At 38.1% G+C, this 20,716-nt stretch overlaps 1 protein-coding gene across 2 annotated transcripts in view; it reads right to left on the minus strand.

Moving 5' to 3' along the window:
• Window positions 1-7,324: 7,324 nt before the first annotated feature.
• The window catches only part of LOC104612065 (vacuolar protein sorting-associated protein 9A), a 76,962-nt gene continuing 63,570 nt past the window's right edge, over window positions 7,325-20,716 (minus strand). For both annotated transcript variants that reach the window (XM_088896324.1, XM_088896325.1), the window contains exon 6: window positions 7,325-8,476. In XM_088896324.1, coding sequence (XP_088752450.1) covers window positions 7,688-8,476 — 789 coding nt within the window. In that variant the 3' untranslated portion in view covers window positions 7,325-7,687. The remainder of the gene's footprint in view (window positions 8,477-20,716) is intronic.

A 20,716-nucleotide genomic window follows, 5' to 3' on the forward strand; every position in this document is an offset into this window, starting at 1 on the left:
GATTGATCCGAGCTGAAGCTTGTGATGACTTTGCTGATGATGAAACTCTCTACCCATGTGTCCTCTTGATCTTCTTATTGCTCTAAGGCCCTCAGAATGGTAGCCCACAGAGAGAACAGGACTCACAGTGGTCAAATTCAAAGGAGTTGATTGGTTTTGCTTTCAATGGGTTTGTAGTAAACGTTTCCTTTCATATATAGTTGGATTCTTGGGAGGGATAGTATCAGGGTGGACCATTATTTTGGACTCATTATTTTATCTATTGGACAGGCGATAAGTACAAACTAATGAGTCTACACGGACTATGACAAAGACATGTTTGAATGACAACATGCATGGATTAAGCATGGTTACGTCAAGGTAGAGAAAGACCAAGTTATACCATTGATCATTCATCACACGGCTGGTGGTGGTGGTGGTGATGATTCAATAATAGGATCAGCGCTAGCTAGGCCGACATACTGCATAAAACCTTGTTCAACTTTATCTAATAAAGCATGTGAGGAACACAAAGGGATTGGTGAAATGGTGAGTTGATTAATTCATTGTATATTTGTCGGTGACTGATTTCTTTGAAGTAAGCTTGTGCCAAATTAATTAACTATTGAAATTTGAAAATAGAGATTTGTCTCTTTGAACTAAGCTTGTACCACTTTTTGTATTTGAAAAGCACGAGAAATTTAATACTGTATTTGTTGTCTGTCTGCTGAGGTCTAGAGAGGCTGGACATGGCAAAGGAAGCAGACCCAGATCCAAGAAATTCACCCAAACAATTGAATAATATTACTAATAACTGTATTAATTAAGATGAGGACTTGTGGTTTCTTTGTGTTTTGCACAGAGTATCTTGAATCCTGTTGAAGGACCAGTCCAATACATGTATTTTCTGTATGGATTTGCTGGTTGGAGCCTAATGGAGTGTCCGGTGGAAGGTCGGCCTTGAAGATAACAACAGAAGAACTTTGTTCAGTCAAGTTGGCCAGAAGAGAACAAAGAGGACATGAGGCTGTAAGCGTGCAGCAATGGCTAGTAGTGGTGTTAGAAACAAATTAATTAAAAGGAATGTGGCTATGTACTATGGTTCAATTGTTTTTAGCACCATTTTTAATTAAGATAATATTACACCGCATGAACTTAGGAATGTTGTTAAATTTGAGGGTCCAGTTGGGATATATAGGAACTCAACTCAATTTGGCCTTATTCACAACCATCTAGGTTCAGGTAGATGAATCCTATACCGCCATTCCATTAATTGTATTCTATCAAGGGTCATGTCTTCTGTCAAATTATAAGTAGAGTCCAGTTTGGATCAGGTTTGGCTCAAATATGCTTTGAGTTTCATTTCAATCCAAGAGGTATTTAGAACCGTGGTGTTGCACCCTGTTGAGATTTTAGAGTCCATGTAAGTGCCATATATATATATATATATGCATAAGAAGTAAACACAAAAAATATATATTTAGTAATCCTTATTCCTTAACATTTTGTGTTTCTAAATAAAATTTTTGAACTATCAAATTATCTTAAATTTCAATGTATAAATCTCATTATATCTCCATCTCTATGCATGCCTATACATATTATAAGGGGTTGTAGTTGAATTTATCATATTGATGAGAACAAGCTTCAACTCCCAAATTAAGAAAATATTTCACCTTTCTGTTGGGCAAAGGGTCGTAGTCAGTCGGTATGTGAAGCTGGGCACTGAATCCAGCTTGGGGTATGGACCCACCGGATTATATGATCTAGCAAAGAAATAGATGGAACCAATTAGGTCATTTGAACTTTCCTTTTGTCCTGCATAAAGCCACAGAAAGCTGGATTGGACAAATTCATCTCTATCATTGCAAACTAATTTCCTTTTTCTTTTGGTAGGAAAAGACCTTTTTCTTTCCTTCTTTATTTCACTTTTCTTTTAGTTTGTAAGGTTTGGATTGGACAAATTCATCTCTATGATTGCAAACTAATTTCTTCTTGGGTCTGTGGATACATGACTCTAGTCCGAGTTCACATCTGTCCCCACAGAATGCTCCCCAAAAACGTCCTACATGCACATCTCAGCCTGGATTGAGAACATCTCCTGTACTTGTCATTGGGAGATGTTTCCAATACACAGTTGGGATGTGTTGTGGGACGTTTTTGGGGCGCATGCACTCTGTGAAGGGAAGATTTGAACTCCTCTAGTCCAAGTTGGATCTGGAGTACAACTCACTTTCTATCTGTCAAAATTGTTTTGGTTGGAACCATTCAATGTTGGTCTCAATTCTTACAACTCTCAACTCTGAAGTTGTACTGTTAAAAAAAAAACTTTGTAAGGTGCCATTTTTTTTTATCCAGTAGCTGGGGAGAATCCTTTATTTAGAAAAAAAAATTCCAAAACTCTCCTTTTAAGGCCTTGCTTATCTAAACCATGAGATCCCTATTTTACATGTGGTTCATAATTCTGAAGAGTCCCCAGTGACCAACAATGGGGCTCATATGGGTCCTGTGTTCTCAGGCCTAAGATGCTCCTGTTGCTATTTTTCAACTTTCACTGAAAGTAATTCAGATGTTTAGTTGCCTTCAGTGGGACAGACCACAGGATTTAATTTGTGATTCAAATCTGAACAACAGAAAAATGTATAATCAAAAGGTCACTTTCATGGTCATACAACACTTCTATTTTCTGTGGCAGCAATAAAACAGCATACAACCAACTAATCTTGGGGTGCTTGGAGCAGTTTATCTGGTAAAAGCAAAGTCGTGTTTGACAAAGAAAACAACATGGAAATAAAATAAAGCAGTTTGAGCCTTTGAGGTATCTGGGTCCGTCTTTATCTGATGATGATGATAAGACACTTGTACAATTCAAATCACGTAGGCTGTTAAAATAAAATATCCCAAAAAGTGTTCGACATGTGGAAATGAGTTGGTAATTGGAAATGGGTTTCTGAGTCGTTTTCCACACCCTTGTTTGTAGGGCTGTTCATAAGAAGGTGTAACCCGACCAAATCGACCAACCCGGACCGACTCAATCCGAGTCGATCGGGTTATCTTTAGCATCGGTCGGTTTCGGGTTGTAAAACATCATAAACCGATGGTTCGGGTCGGTTTCGGTTTTCTTGTGTGAAAATTGAAATCGACCTGAACCAAACTGTCCCTTTATGAAGTTTAAATTAATTAAGCCCCCATAACTAATTGTCCTTCTTCAAATCTATTACATTGGCTAGATTAATGATTGTAATTAATTGTCCTGAAGTCTCCCTACAAATTCACCCAAATCCCAATTAAGACAATTAAACTTTAAAATGAATATATAATCAAAGGGATAGGTTGGTGGTTTTGGAGATAAAACTTAATTACTGAAAAGATATATAACATATATACCTCTATAATAGGCATTATTATATATGGGTTTTGCTCTTCTTCTCCTCTCCAAAGTCCACATTGTGGACTAGAGGTATAACCTGTTTATCAAAAACAAGGCTTTTCCCGCGTTCACTACCTCACATACTATGGTGCCACAGTCCCCGCATATATATTGTAGTTGAGTTTCTGTCAAGCATGGTTGAACTTAGAGCCGAAACCGACCCAACCCGACTCAAACCGATCAGGTCGGTTTTGCTTAACATTGGTTCAGTTTCGGTTTCAAGTTCAGGTAACCCAACCAGGTCGGGTCGGTTGAAAAAACCTCAATAAGCCGACCCAACCCGACCCGTAAATAACCCTACTTATTTGTTGGAAAAATAATCAAACAGATGAAGTGCATATTATTTGAAGAGAATAAAACAATTTATAAGGGATCCAGATTTCATCCTACAACTATAATTGAGAACATTTTCCATGAATCAAAACATATAAATATGATGGTCCCCGCAAAGGATACATGTAAAGACTGTTGTCCCTGACCTAGGGGTGGCCACGAGCCAAGCTTTTCATAAGTTATTTCAGCTCAGTTCAGTTTCAATCGAGTTTCGAGATGAGCTTGAGCCTAATAAAAACTCGGCTCGTGAGGCTCATGAGCCGAGTTCAAATAGAAAGATGTTATAAAATAATAAAATATAAAATTATAGAATTATAGAAAATAATATAAAAAATATAAAATTATAAAATACGTAGATACATAATAATAATAATAATAATAATAAAATATAAAATTATAGAAAATAATATATATCATAATTCTTAATTTTTTAAATATCAATAAAAAATATTTTATATATATATTTTTTATTTTTATAAAACATTTTTCTCAAATTAAGCTTGTACTGAACCGAACTCGAACTTACAAGCTTTTGACTCAAACCAAACTCAAACTTACTTACATTTCTGTAATTGCAGTCACTCATTGTTTTACCTCCACTGTTTCGACGGTTGACCTTTTGGTTAGGAGTGTGGACAGTGATGAAACAACCATTGGTTGACCGCAAGCCTTTTATCACGCTGTGCCCAAATTTGGCATGCAAAGAGATCAGACTTAAAATTAAATCCTTGGTTTCTGATTTCCACCCTATTATAGAATTAGACTTAAATGATAGAACCTAGAAACTTATTAATCTATTTCCAAGCAAAGTTCAAAGTATTGATACATATCAGTACATATGTATACTTGTTTGGATCTGCTACCCCAAGTGAAGGCTACTTGCATCTACCCTCAAGACACTATATCCGTACAGTGGAAATATTTTCCATATTTGTATGTTATAATTGGTAGGGGAAATGTTCCAAATGTGTGGTTATAATTTCCTGTGGATAGGTGTGGTTAGTGTTTTTGTAGGTTAAAGATCTGGTTGTATGTATTGATTACTAGGGTGATCACTATGAAGGTGTTTGGTACCATTGACAATTTCTGCGATGATATTTCTCAGAAATCAGAGAAATTATTTATTTAGTATCATTGCTGCCATGTAAGCTCATTTTTGAGAAATTGGTAATGAATTTGTTTGATAGCGATTATCAGTAGTGATTTTTTTTATAGGAACTATCTCCCTTATTCAGGTCGGATGCTAATGTCATCTAAAAAGAAAAAAAAAAAAAACAGATCAGCCTTCCAATAAAAAATGAAGATTATTCCTCTTTTAGGCCCGATTTTCATAATCAATTTCTAAGCAATTTGTTGATTTCTTTTTAGATTCATTAGCCAATTTTAAACCATTGATGTGTCTTTGATGTAATGCCTATTTCTTGAAAAAATTGGCAATGGTACCAAACATCACCTATGTTCTAAACAGGAATCGGGTGATTTCAGTTGTTTTAAAAGTTAAAAAGAAGCAAGAATTTCAGTAGTTTCTTTTTCTGTTTTTTCTTACTGATATTTTAATAAAACTTGGTGACTAATACGTGAAATGTAGATGTTCAAAGCTTAATGAGCAGGGAGTATAGCCCCTTCAAATCAGTCAATATCTGAGAATCAACACAAGAAGAGTATGGGCAGTTTGAACCTTATCTTGTAATATTATGTTAATTGTGGAATCCTTGGAAGAAAAGAATCTACAATTTATAATATCTCCAACTTTTGTTCTTGATTACTTGGTCTGAAGTTGTATTTTCTCATTTTCTCATGCAAGTTACTAATATTCCATCTTGACTGCATGAGTTAGTTATTTTACCTCAATATATATTCACCTATACCATACGTCCCGTAATTGTCATGCTTTCAGCCCATAGGTGTTGTCAACGTCTTGTTTGTCATGAACCACCCCTCTCCTTTTGTCACTTCGATTTCACATTTGAAGTAGGTATGCACGGTTTCTCTTTGTCCTCTCATGACCCATCACTAATTTTTGCTTCCAAAAATCATTAATGTTCTACAACATCACCATAATGTATCTAAAAGCTCCATCCCAGAGAATCAACCGCTCTTTTGGTCATCGGAGATGGTTTAGCCTACAATTCATGTTTGTAATTTGAATCTGAACAATGAAAAGAGGAGGTTGAACAGCAAGTTAAGGACTAAGAAAAGGCTAGTTATAACCGACGAGAATTAACTTGACTCCCAACAAATGTCTTCTAAATCTTTATTCTACATGGGTCATCACTATCAGTTAAGCCTTATCCCCATTATATGGGGTCAGTTATATAAATCTTGTTTTGTCATTTCGTTCTGTTTTTGTCATATGCATTTTTAAATTATAAGTGCTTAAATCATTTTTTACTATTTTATCCCATGTATTTTCTAGTCTGCCTTTAGTTGTTCTAAACCCTTCAAGGCTTCAACTTGTAGAAAATTTCTTCCTCTTATGGCCATGGGTGCCACAGTGGTTTTCTATGCATGTGACCAAACCATCATAATCTACTTTCACTTTTTTACCATCTATTTTCTGGTGACTTCATTTTTAATCTCACCCTTTATCGTTCTTCCACTCATCCATTTCAGTATATACATTTCTGCCACACTATTCCATACAAAAAAATTGTGTGTTGGATAGTTGCTTGATCTCCAAACCTAAGTGTACATTGATTTGCATTCCTATAATCCTATTATTATTAAATTTACATAGTATATATTTTGTTCTAGTTCTACTTAAAACCTCTTATTTCTAATGTATTTGTCCACAAATTTAATTTTTCATTTAATTGTTTATAAGATCCCTTAATGATGATTAGGCATTAAACCTCAATGAAAAACCATCATAGCCGTAAAATTTGATGCCTCTCCCATAGGCATTCCAACATTAGTTGTTACACCATCACACATATCCTTGATCAGGTCTTTATACCCTTTTCATTCCACGTTTGATAAAGTAAAACATGTTAGTGAGCTACACCAATGTTTTCGAACCACCATTGACCCAGATGGTTGGACTGTTAGGCCTAGGAACCATTTCGACAAATAGTTCTATTTCACCCCAAACCTGACCCTTGGCCAAAAATCATTGAATTGGTCAACGTCCATTGACCTGAGCGGTCAAATCATCAACCCGTTCAATGGTTTTTGGTTGTTTTTTATTTTAATTATTATTTTTTTAATTTTTTAAAATTTCCATCAGAACTGGGTGATTGAACCATCATCAGTTCAAACCGAACAGTCAAATCATCAACCCGGAAACCGATGGCCAGAACAGTTCCGGTTCTGAGTCGGTTTTTAAAACATTGAGCTACACAACCACAAGAAAAAAAAACGTTTGGGATCCTTGATTTTCATTTCTTAATTATTCAAATGGTAGTTAACGTAAACAAGAAAAATGCATTTATTAATATAATTACCAAGGGAGAGAGAAAAAACTCGGCAGATCTTGAAGACTCAATGCATCATTCAGTTTTTTACCCAGACAAATACATTCTCCTAAAACTCCTTAATCTTTCCTACAAAGTATCCCACTGATTCTTCCAGAAACCCATCTCATCTTCCAAAGACAATGATTTTCATTCTTAGACGAACCAAATGAATGTTTTCAAGTGAAAACTAGGGTTTTATGGTACATGAAGTCGAAACAGACCACAGTTCCTCTCTTACTTTTTCGAAGAGTACTGGAAAATTAGAAAATTGAAAATCAAGATACAAGGATAAAACTATATAATTTATCAATAGCATAGAAAAAGAATAAAATTAGCTCTGAGCAACCACAGCCATGAAACTCAGTACATGTCACTTAAATAACACAGTTATCATTGGGAAATCTCATTCTTTTCCTCTTCCTGAGATTTAACTGTTTCTTTAAACTGCAGCTTGGATTCAGAACTTTCTGTTCTACAGGTGTACCTTGATCTATAATATCATCTGTTCTACAAGTGTACTTTGATCTATAATATCATCTGTTCTACCAGTATCTTCGTGCTTGTCATTACTCATCACTGTTTCTATTTTCTCTTCAGATTCCTTTTCGGCATTGATTTGGGTTTGTAGTTGACTTCGAGGAATAGGCATAGGTGTAGTACCATCCAACCCTTTACGAAGAGAAACATACTTGAAGACAAGTTGCTTGTAACTATTTAGCAGGTCTTCTACATCATTGATTGTCAGATCACCTACTTGTGCGTACAAGTACCGGTATTCTTGGAATAATCTGCTTAGATGATCCTCCTTCAAAAGCTCAGTAGCTCCTTCCTTCTCCAAATCAGGGATGGATGGCCTCTTGGTCATTGAAGACTGATCCTTTGCATGCAGATCCTCCTTGTTGGCAGACTTGATTTCAGAGGATTGATGTGGAAGATGACGTTGTATTGCAGGGGGAGCATTATATCTTTCTTTCTTAGAATCCAATGGCTGTAATTTAGGATCCACAGGTTCTTTTCTCTGGACATGCTCAAGATCCTGATTACTCTGATCAGGCACACCTAAATCAGTTGACAGGCCTGACAAAAGTGTCTGGGCAAATTTCATGTTCTCTTCAAACTCAGTTTCATCCATTGAAAGGGACTTTGCATCAATGTTGTAGATGAAAGACTCTGCAGAAAGCATGTTGGTGAAGAAATATGCTGCTTCTGAGACTAATCTAGACTGACGCCTATAGCGTTGTATATATAGCAAGTTTGAATGCAACTGTGGAGGATTTGCCTGCATCATATTATCATCGCAAGGTAATCTGACAAAACTTAGATAGGAATGAGAAAAAATTAGATGGAAGCATCAAAATATAGAAATAAGCCATGACTGGAACTGAAGTATTCTTTTAGCAGCCTCAAGATGTGGACAATGAGGAATATTTTTTGCTAGTCTTAAACCCCTAGTCTCTCCTTCATGAGCATGCAAGTTATGCTTTGGTGTTAGGTATTTTTGCTAGTCTTAAGCCCAATATTCCTTGTTGGGAATGAGGTTTCCATGTGCCTAATTAAACTAGTTCTATGTACATTTATTCTTAAATGAATTAGACTTTTTCCCTTTATGACACAATTAATATGTCATCATACTCGGGCAATTTGATAACAGCTGAAGATGCTGAACTAAAAAACTAATTGTTTTGTCATAGTGAATAAGTTTTAAGGAGGTTATGGGCTCCTTAATGGCTGAAGCTGAAATTGGATAGATAACTGTGTTAGTGTATGCCCTTAGCTCCAACCAGAATGATGTACATTATGACATTTAATGTAAATGAATAAAGTACATATTTGATTCATGTTATTGTGGTGTGTTTCTGTGTAATACCCTTAAACTGGACACATATGAGACTCGTGTTAGTTTAGAATCTTCACAGCCATTGGATAGATCTGGGGAGATTTATCCTGCCAAGGTTGACACTGATGTGCCGCCAAGTTGGTTGGGGTGGCTTGTCTCAACTGCCAGGGTGAGACCTGAGGTACATGCAGTGTGGGTTTTCTTGAAACCCTGAACCGAACCAGAATTCCAGTATTGCCCTGGACCTTGGAGATAGATGGGCAAAACTGGAATGTTACACTTGACCCCTAGACTCGATTATGATACTACACTAGGTGTCGGATTGGTCTGTCTTTGATATGCCAATCAATGAGATCCTTAGAGGGGGTCAAAACCTGGGTATGTTGGGACAATTCAAGAATTCATCTGAGTGGATGATCAAAGTGATAGGATCAACCCCTTTGTCGGACAAAGTGAATGATCGGGGATGCACTCTCTCTGATGGAAACATAAACTGACGGTAGTTGATTTCAATCGTTGAAATTTGTTTTGCAAAATATATTTATATAGATATATATATATATATATATTATGGTTTCTCAACTAGTAGGCCCTAGCAACATTTTCACTCTGTGAATAGGTTTCTGCAACCCCATCCCAAATTTCCTTAGTTGTATTTGCCCACAAAAAGCTTTACTTATATGGGGCAGCATAGAATTGCACAACCAAGTCATTACCATATAATTTTCCTATACCCACAGAGAATTGTTAGTCTTGGGTTTCACTTCCTCACCAATGATATACCCCAACTTCCCACGAGCACCAATGGCTACCTTTGCTGATTGTGACCATTCTAAATAGTTTGCACCATCTAACTTAACTGTAGTGATGGTCCTAGCCCTGAAAAGGTCTCCGATACCTCCTCCCCCTTGTCCCATTTCACTCTCCAGTTTGTTTTCAACTTCGTGACCCTCCATTATGCCCAAAAGAGGGTTAGAAAATCACTTTAAGATGAATAAATATGAAATAATTTCCTTCAGGCACCACAGACACCCTTCTGGTACCCTAGATGCTCCTCCCACAACAAATTCCTTTTCCGTGGGTGCTGGAGAAGAGAGAGAAGTAGTCGCTCCCTCCAAAGGCCCTCCAAAACAGGTGGGACTTGAACCGCCCCCTTCAGAAAACTCCAAGAAACCCTAAAAAACTAGGGCGCCACTTCCTAGGTCAAAATTGAAGAGTCCTACAAAAACAAGACTTTCCCCTTTTCTCCAGTTCTTCCTGAATTTAATGGGAAACCCTAGACCAGCTACAGGGCAAAATAGATCCACCAAAAAATCCAAAAGCTGGGCTTACCAAAGGTCTTTGATCAGCCTCTCACATCACCATGCAGTCGGTTGATCTAGGGCTGCACGATGGAGCAGCTCAAGAAACCTTCGGCCTGCTTTGATACCAAGTAGAAGTTGCTGAAAGTTGTTTTAGTGTGATCTTTGTGAAGAAAAGAAGAAGATGAAGAGTTTCAACAGGAGAAAGAAGAGAAGAAGAGAAGAGAGTGGGATGTCGCCAAAATTGAATAGATTTGGCCACCAACCCTCTTTGATTTATATACTTTTTAAAAAGAATGAAAAGTACAATGAAACCCTTAGTAGGTCGGCTACTTTAAGTAGATGAACAGTCACAACTTAAACTTAACATAAACTAATGGGCCTAAGGACCAATAACTTCCTAACTGAATACCTTAAATAAAAATAAAAGCAAAGCTGGACCCAATAACTTAAAATCGGCCCAAACTCAACAGTTTCCAACCCATGAATGCTCTCAATTACCTTGTTCCAAAGCCTATCTCTTTCAAAGGGGAATCTCCACAACCATTTGTCTAGTAGTGCAGTATTCCTAAGAACAATATTCTCTATCCCTAGTCCCCCTTTCTCCTTAGGTTTGATAACTTGTTTCCATTTAAGAAGGTGATCCTTCTTTCCTTCTCCCGGTTCCCATAGGAAATCCCTCATGTATTTCTCTAACTGCTTTACAATCCTAGTCAGAATACAAAAGGTAGATAGGAAATAAATAGGAAAATTCGCCAATGTTGCTTTGATCAAAGTTATTCTGTCTCCCAAAGATATGTAATTTCTTTTCCATAAGGCCAAAACCTCTCCATCACCAGCTTCCAAAAAACATCCGATCTTGGGTTTTCTCTTAGTGGCACTCCTAGGTAGACTACAAGCCAGCTCCTAACCTCACAACCCAAAATTTCAGCACTTCTAAGGACTTTCTCTTCTTCCATGTTAATTCCTACTACTACACTCTTCCTCTAATCAGATTATTATCAACGAACTGATTGGGAGAGTGATGAAGATGCTAAAGCCTACAAGGCTCTTGTTAATAAGCCAAGTGTTTGTTTTCCTTCTTGGCCTCCACCCTTCATATGAGGAATGATGTAGTTCATAAAAATAAATTGCGGTGTGCACATCATCATAGAGCTAGAGATGCCAAGGAGACATGTTGGGTTCTGATTGGGAAACCCAAGCTCCAATTCCAAAATAAGCCGATAAAACAAAAACAATTCTGCCAATGCCATTTCTCAGGAGTTTTGAGTCCGGTTCTATTACTCTAGCTATTTCTCATGAGCACTCAGTTGGTTTTGTATCTCAAGAGGAGCTTCTTTCTATCATTAGGGATTTTTCTGCTATCAAAGATCATCTTGAGCAGTATGGTAGGGTTTTGCACTATTTAGAGAAGTCCACTATCATTCTATCCAACTACTTGTATCTACATTAGGTAACCAGGTTGCTTTCCATGTGTCATCTCTTTCCACTAAGACTCCCTAGATTATTGACTCAAGGGGCCTAAAATCATATGATTGGTAAGCCCAACTTGTTTTCCTCTTATTATTAGTTATTTGGGAGAGGCAGTGAGGTTAGTTGATGGCTCCTCCACCATAGTTGGTCATGGATCTGTCCCTTCCCATGGGGATAAACTTGTCACCTTTTCTTCATGTCTCTAAATTGCCTATTAACCTCCTATCCATTACCAGCATTCCAAAATCTTTGAATTGTTTAGTAACTTTCTATCCTCATTCGTGTGTTTTTCAAGATTTGATCTCCGGGAGGATGATTGGTAAAGGGCACATGGTTGATGGTCTTTTATATACTGGAGAGTGGAGATGGTCCAAAGGCACCAAAGTCAGTTGGGTTTGTCAATCAATCAATGAATCCTTGTGATAAAGATGATATTTATGTTTTGTCATTCATTGTCTTGGCCATTTGTCGTTTGAGTCCTTAAAGGTTTTGTTTGTAGGTTGTTTAAGTTAGTCATTATGTCATCTCTTTAGTGTCAAACTTGTCAATTGAGTAAGCATTGTAGAATCACTTTTTCACAAAATAATAAGAGTTTCTTCTCCTTTTAAAATTGTTCATTTTGATGTTTGAAGCCTTGCTTCCATTGAAACTAAAGGGGGTTATCAGTATTTTATTAGCTTTATTGATGACTACTCTCAATACACACAGATTTATCCGCTTTGATCCAGAGTAAAATGTTATTCAGTACATTCATCATACGATTTTTATGCAATTCTATGTAGAGAAAAAATTCTTCTAGTCAGGTGATGCAAGTTGGAAATGGCTGACATTTTTAAAGATCAACTATCTGATGTACTTACTAAGGGTGTGAATACTCTGCGTCATAATGGGTTATGTAACAAGTTGGAAATGGCTGACATCTATGATTCAACATGAATGGGAGTATTATAATATGTTCACAGTTCACTTGTTGACATAGGAGTAGTTTAGTACTTTTCATCTTTATTATGTCACCCAAATAAAATAATATGAGTGGGCAGCTGCCACGCTCATTGGATTTTTCCTCAACTTTCAATTCGTTGCTCTCTTATCTTCTGTATCTCTTTTCCTCTCCTTTTGCAGGTCAATTTCTCCCTCAGATTTCACAAACTAGTAATGATAATATTAACTTTTAAAAACAAAGCAAAAACAAAAGATTTTCAAATACCTAAAGCCTTAGTTCTTGCAAATAGGATCTCAAGTAGCAATGTTTCCATTAAAGAAGCAACACATATCTGAAGGTGGATCAATTTTGCATAGCATCTCAGCTGGGAACCCCACCCTTGGACCCCCCAAATAAATCTCCCCAACACCTTCATCGTTGTGAACCAAGCAAAGTTTCTTCTGTAGTGGGGTTCTGCTCCGCTTTGGCTCGCCCAACTTGCTTTGACAGAACCATCCTTTTGCAAAACCAAACCTTTTATATGGGCCGAAAATTTAGGTTGGAGATGCTGCCCCAAACACTCACATGGAATTGTTTGGGCTTGCCTCAGGAGACCTTTACAGAGGTAGAGGGCCAATCTCTGAGGGTTAAGAATGCAAGATGTATAACATCACACTAGCTACTTGAATTAATATAGATAGGAGATAAATGAACATATTAGAAATTTCACATGCTTAAATGTTACTTGAGTGCTTGAAGCACATTCGTACAATCCACATATGTTAGCTTTTAATCCTATATTTTCACTTAGAATATGCTTTATATGTTATATTTATGCATTTTAATTTAAGCTGATAGGCTTTTTAAAACATTTAGTTTCTTTTAAAAATCAAGTTTGCATTTTGTATTTTTTATATTTTTATCAAAAATTTGTGGCTTGCTTTGTATAGGCACACACCTCACTTTGTGCCTGGTACTTTCAAATCACTACTTGGACCATGACTCTAGTAGAGGAATCTCAGATCAAGATTCCTATACACTTCCTTGGATAAAACTAGGATGAGTATAGGAAGATCATGGCTATATTAGAAGGCTTGGTGAGGAGTCCTAATTAAATTACAACTTTTGTATTTTTCCTTTGGATGAGAATTAATTGAAATTGGGCTAGAACTATTGTTAACTTTACCTATGGCTTGTCATGAAGTGTTATAATTGTTAACCCTCTTAACCGAAATAGAGAATGAGCTTAGAACAGATTTAGGGGTGACAAGATTGAATCAACCTCCACCCCAAAGAGTCTCCTTTATATATTAAAGATATGTAAAATTACAAGAATGACCATACAGGGGTGACATAAAAGAAGCAACAAATAAAACAATAGTGTACAACAAGGACTATAGTAATAAAGTATATCAAGACATAAACTCTCCACACTTCCCCTCAAACTGATGCATTGTCATAAACATCAGTTTGCCCACAAGAAAGAGACGTTATAATCTTGTCATGCCCTTGGTGAAAATGTCAGAAATTTGCATGTTAGAGGCCATGCGGAAGAGTGATAGTTGATAGAACTAGCAAGAAATAGGTCTATAATGAAGTGACAATCCACCTCAATGTGTTTTGTCCTCTCATGAAAATAGGAGTAGAAGCAATCTTGATAGCACTGGTATTATCACCATAAAAAGAGTATTAGGAAGATGAACAGTTGAACACTAAGATCTACAAAGAGAGATTGTAACCAGACAATCTAACTGCAAACAGATGACATTGCCCTATACTCTGCCTCAATAGTTGATTTGGAGACTGTTATTTCTTGCACTTCTAAGAATTCAGGAAATCACTCATAAAGATACACCACCCCGTAGTAGAACACAAGGAGTCGAGGCAGGTTGTCCAGTCTATGCATCATCATAGGCCCTCGATTGAATAAGAGAGGAGGAAGAGAAGAATAGTCCTTGAGATAATGTGCTATGAACATAATGAATAATACAATGAATAGCAATCATATGAGGGTGACAAGGGGAAGAGATAAATTGACTGACCACCTGAACAACATGAGAGATATCAAGACAAGTCATAGTGAGGTGGATGAGAGACCCCACAAGTTTTCGACATAAGGTGGCATTTGGAAGCAAAGAACCATTTAACTTAGAAAATTTAGCAATCATCTCTAGGGGGTATCAACATGCTTGTCATCAGTAATACTTGGCCAATTTAACAAAGTCAAAAGCATATTTATGTTGACAAATAAAGTATCCCCATTCACAGAGTCGGACTTCAAATCCTAAGAAATAAGTGAGAGAACCCATGTCCATGTGGAAAGAACTATTGAGTAAAAACTTCAATTCTCGAATTCCTTCTTCATAATCCCAGTCAATAACATATCATCAACGTACAATAGGAGGGTCATAATACCCTGAGGTCTCCTTTGGAAAAAAGAGAATGATTAAAAGAGCTTTGATTGTACCTAGTAGCAACAATAACATCTCAAAACCTTTCAAACCAGGTCCGGGAGGCTGGTTTTTGCCTATATAATGACTTCTTCAGCTAGCAAATAAGATAATGATCACTATAGTATCCAAGAAGAGGTTTCATATAAACTATCTGCTTTATTTTTCCATGGAGAAAGACAATCTTCACATCCATTTGACAAATAGAACAAGAGTGTATAACAAACAAGACCAAGAGGACACAAACTATAGTGATTTTGGTAATTGGGGAAAATGTCTCTTCATTGTCAATACCATACTCCTGTGTGAATCCCTATGTTACAAGATAAGCCTTGTAATCGATCTAGGAATCCATTAGACTTCATTTTGATAGTAATGAACCCAACAACTCCTAATAATAAAAGTATCTAAGGGTGCAAGCACCAAATTCCTAGTGTCATTCTCATGTAAAGCGTGATATTCTACATCCATAGTCTCTTTCCAGCGTGGATTGCTAAAGGCTTCCTGGAATGAGCCAAGAATATTTATAAAAGATAAAACAACAAACAAGGAGCTATGGTTTGAAAGAAAACCATAGCAATGAAGAGGCCTAGAAATGTGAATGGAATGACAAAGAAGAATAGGAGCAGAAATAGGATCTAAAGAAGAGACATATGAAGGATGGATATGCCTTATAGGTGCAACGGTGGGAGGATGGTCTGAATTGGGAGAAAAGGGGGTCATAGGCACAGGGATTGGAGCACAGAGCCATTTGTGAGAGAAGACAAAAAGGTCCTTCAAAATGGATGGAAGAATAACATCCTATGAATCAAAGCTCTGTAAAAGAGAAACAGGTGGTGTAGGCAATCTAGCAACTCCAGCAAAAAATGAAACATGTTTAAGAAAACAACATTAAATGAAATACAAGCATGATAGATAGAAGGATCTAGCAAAAAAATCCTTTGTGCTTAGGTGTTAGGACTTGTTAAAGTGTGCCGAATAGGGGTAGTTTAGTCTTCTTATGCTTGTTAAGTAGCTTGCTTATGTGGTAGTGTTATTAGAGTCACTCTGCCCCACACTTAAGTAAGGGCATTTTTGTCTTTGTAAAGATCATTAGAATCTAATGAAGATTAAGGGGGTCGACTGTAGGGGTAATCCAACAGAGTTCGACAGACCCTTATTTTCTTTCTTCTTCTTCTCTTCTTCTTCCTCTTCTCCTTCCTTCTCTTCCTGGTTCGGACTACTGTAGCAGCATTCGAAACATGGTATCAGAGCCATGCTCCTGACCTACTTCAGTTGGTAAATCACCTCAGCAGTGTTTGTGACTCTCCTCCTTCGTTTCTAGTCAGTCTATGGAGAGAACTGGTTCGCCCTAGGTCTGAAACATCACAGGTCGTCTCTCTCTGCTGCGCATAACCTTCTTCATCAAGAAAAGTGACTTCAGAAGTGAATGGTTGGTTGATATTCTCAAAGGAAGGACGGTTATTTCTTCTTCTTGTGTTACTGATATTTCTGGGTAGAAACCCTACAAGAAGCTACTAGTATCGATCAGAACCTAGAGAACTAGGTTCATGGTTGCCCTAGAAAGGGCTGTGTGTGCAGTAGCCGAATGGTGTAGGGGCTGCTGTGAGTTGTTGAGTGGTGTTAGGGCTGCTGTGAGTGGCCGAGTGGTGTAAGGTGTAATGCTGTGACCTAGCCGAGTTTTTTTTGTTGTGTGTAGTGCCCTCTTAAAACTGTTAAACTAGTCTGAACTGGGTGTAACCGGTTTAACTATGTTGTGGTGCTTATGTTGCACAATCCCTATTGAGTGGATGTAAGAGGGCTTACATGTGATTAGTGAGTGTTAAATTGATGCCTATGTGGTCAGTGGTGTTGTGAAATCAGCAGTAGTGTGAATAAGAGCAAGGCATATGTACCCACTGTTGTGTTTAGGAGTTGCTATAGGTGCTGGAATATCAATTTTTTGGATAACAACAATCAGCTTGTTGCTGAGAATTCAGGTTTGAGGCAACGGTGAAAGAGTTCAATGGCAGCAATAGGAGATGGGTATAATGATCAAAAACCTAGTGTGGTGGTTTCCTCTGACTACCTAGGTGTACAGATGACCTCAATTAAACTGAATGGGGAGAACTATGTTCCATGGGCTAAATCTGTGGAAGTTTTTCTCAAAGCAAAGAGGAAAGTGAAGCACATAAAAGATGAGAAACCATCGGCTGACTCCCCAAGGTTTGATGACTAGGAACAAGAAGATGCTCAAATCATGCTTGGCTATGGAACAGTATGGAACCCAAAATCAGTGCCAACTTCATGTTCCTTGATACAGCTAAGGATATATGGGAACATGCTAAGAAGTTGTATTCCGGACAAGATAATACAACAAGAGTATATAAACTTTATCAAGAGTACATTGATTTGCGACAAGGAAACAAAACACTAGAAGAGTACTATGCCTGCATGAAGAATATAAGGAATGAACTCAATTTCTATCATCCCCTCACTCCAGATATTAAAGTTTAGTAACAGCAAAGGGAACAACTAGATGTTACAAGATTCTTGGTGGGGCTGAAATCAGAGTATGAACTAGTTAGAGCCCAAATATTAGGGAGCTCCACCCTTCCTACACTTGAGGAAGTATTCTCACGGCTTCGTAGAATTTCTTTGGGACAGACAGAAAATCCCACACAATCTGATAGATCAGCACTTGTGACAGCTAGAGGAGGTGGACACAATACAAGAGGGGGAGGACATGCCTCCCGAGGTGGCCATGGCAGTTCCATTATTGGTCGGGGTGGTCGTGACTCAGGGGGAGGCCGTGGCAGAGGGAAGAATAACTCTGCAAGGAAGTGTACTCATTGTGGTAGGGAAGGGCACATAGTGAATTTCTGTTATGACCTACATGGCCCTCCCTCCAAATGGGCTAATCATGCTGTAGTAGGTGAGGTTGACATCAGTGACAGTAAACAGGCAGACCGTATTCCTCTCCCATCTACATCTACCTCTGGGAGGGAGAAGGTGAGTGTACCGCATGATGAATATGAACGGTTCCTTCAAACTACTTCACAGCATACCACTGCCACACTTGCCCATTCAGGTATTGCTTGCATGTCATCTAAAACCTCTCCCTGGATTATTGACTCTGGAGCCTCAGATCATATGACCGGGACTCCAAGTATGTTCTCTTCTCTTTCTGAAACCTCCACATCACAAACTGTTACACTTGCCAATGGGTCCTCATCTCCCATCTATGGTGTTGGCAATGTTGACATGGCTTCTGTGCCCTTATCATCTGTTTTATATGTACCTAAGTTTCCATTCAATCTTATGTTTGTTAGTAAAATAACCAAAGCTCTTAACTGTTCTGTTACCTTCTTTCCTTCCACTTGTGTTTTCCAGGATCTCAAGACAGGGAAGAAGATTGGTGGGGGGCATGAAGCTGGTGGATTGTATTACCTTGACGGTGGTGGATCTTCAATTGCTCTTTAGACTTCACTTACTCCTCTACAATGGCATTGCCGACTGGGAAATCCATCTCTCAAGGCTCTCAAGATGTTGGTTCCATCATTGAGTCAGTTGTCAGTTTTGCAATGTGAGTCATGTCAGTTTGGTAAACATCGTCGTGTGTCCTTCAGTCCAAGAGTTGAGAGTCGTATGTTGAGTCCTTTTTCTTTGGTTCATTCAGATGTTTGGGGTCCAATCAAAATAGAGTCTTATAATGGGTACAAGTATTTTGTCTCCTTTATTGATGATTGTTCAAGAATGACATGGATTTACTTAATGAAAGAAAGAAGTGAATTATTTTCCATTTTTCAAAAAATCCATGCTGAAATACGCACACAATTTGGTGTTCCAATCAAAGTTCTCCGTTCAAATAAAGGTCGTGAATACTTTCTTACTTCAATTCAACAGTATTAAGAGCAGCACGGCATTATTCATCAGACCTCATGTGCATTCACCCCTCAACAAAATGGGGTAGCTGAACGGAAGAATCGTCATCTTCTTGAAACTGCTCGGTCTATGCTTCATTACATGAATGTTCATAAACGGTTTTGGAGTGATGCTGTACTCACTGCATGTTTTCTCATTAATCGGATGCCCTCTTTTATTCTTCATGGTCGGTCCCCCTTCTCTATCTTGTTTCCCACTTTACCTCAATTTCCATTAACTCCTCGTGTCTTTGGCTGTGTGTGCTTTGTCCACAATCTGAGTCCTGGAATAAACAATCTAGATGCACGCTCAATTAAATGTGTCTTCCTTGGCTACTCTCGGACTCAAAAATGGTACAAGTGTTATAATCCAATTACCCGAAAGTGCTATGTCTGCCCTGATGTCACCTTTTTTGAGTTTGTATCCTTCTTCTCAAGTCCTGATGCATCCTTGTCTTCACCCTCACTTCCTCTTCCTCTTCCTGTCAGTGATCCAGTTCAAGATGCTGTTGTGGAAGTAGACTCATCACCTCATCCAATGCAGGTCACCACCGAACGACCACCAATCCGACAAGTGTATACACGTCGAATGACATCGGCCCCTCCTCCAGCTTCTACCTCATCTGCGGATCCTCTCATGGCTCCTATTGCTGAACCTTCAAACCTTGACCTACCCATTGCCTTACGGAAAGGTAAACGCAGTTCTACCCTCCATCACATTTCCAATTTTGTTTCATTATCTCGTCTTTCTACCTCACATCGCCAGTTTGTTTCACTTTTGTCCTATATTTCCATACCTAACAATGTTCAAGAAGCTCTTAGTTCACCTGGATGGCGGCAGGCAATGGAGGAGGAACTCTCTGCTCTTCAACATACTCAAACGTGGGAACTTACTACTCTCCCACCTGGTAAGCATGCTATGGGCTGTAAATGGGTGTATACTGTGAAATATTTGCCAGATGGTAGTGTGGAGCATCTGAAGGCCAGACTTGTTGCTAAAGGTTACTCACAGTTGTATGGAGTGGACTACATGGAGACATTCTCTCCGGTGGCTAAGATTGGTTCTGTTCGTGTACTAATTCCCCTGGCAGTTATGTATGATAGGTCTCTCTTTCAGCTTGACATAAAGAATGCCTTCCTCCATGGTGATCTAGTGGAGGAGGTATATATGGAGCAACCACCTGGGTTTGTTGCTCAAGGGGAGGATGGTAAGGTGTGCAAACTGAAGAAGGCAATTTATGGGTTGAAGCTATCTCCACGTGCTTGGTTTGGGAAGTTCAGCGAAGTGGTGAAGAGTTTTGGAATGAAGCAATGCCAAGTTGATCACTCAGTGTTCAGCTATGACTTAGAAGCTGGGAAGATTTTATTAGTGGTCTATGTGGATGATATTGTCATTACTGGTAGTGATAAATTGGGGATTGGCAAACTAAAGGTATTTCTGCAAAATCATTTTCAAACAAAAGACCTTGGAACATTAAAGTATTTCTTGAGTATAGAAGTTGCCAGGTCAAAACAAGGTGTAAATCTGTGCCAGAGGAAATATGTTCTTGATCTACTGGAAGAAACATGACTGTTAGGTGCAAAACCGGATGAGACCCCTATGGAACCAAATATTAAGTTGAGCAGTGATACAG

Source organism: Nelumbo nucifera, chromosome 1 (genome assembly GCF_055504915.1).
Source record: "Nelumbo nucifera cultivar China Antique chromosome 1, China Antique-T2T, whole genome shotgun sequence".
Classification (NCBI taxonomy): Eukaryota; Viridiplantae; Streptophyta; class Magnoliopsida; order Proteales; family Nelumbonaceae; genus Nelumbo; species Nelumbo nucifera.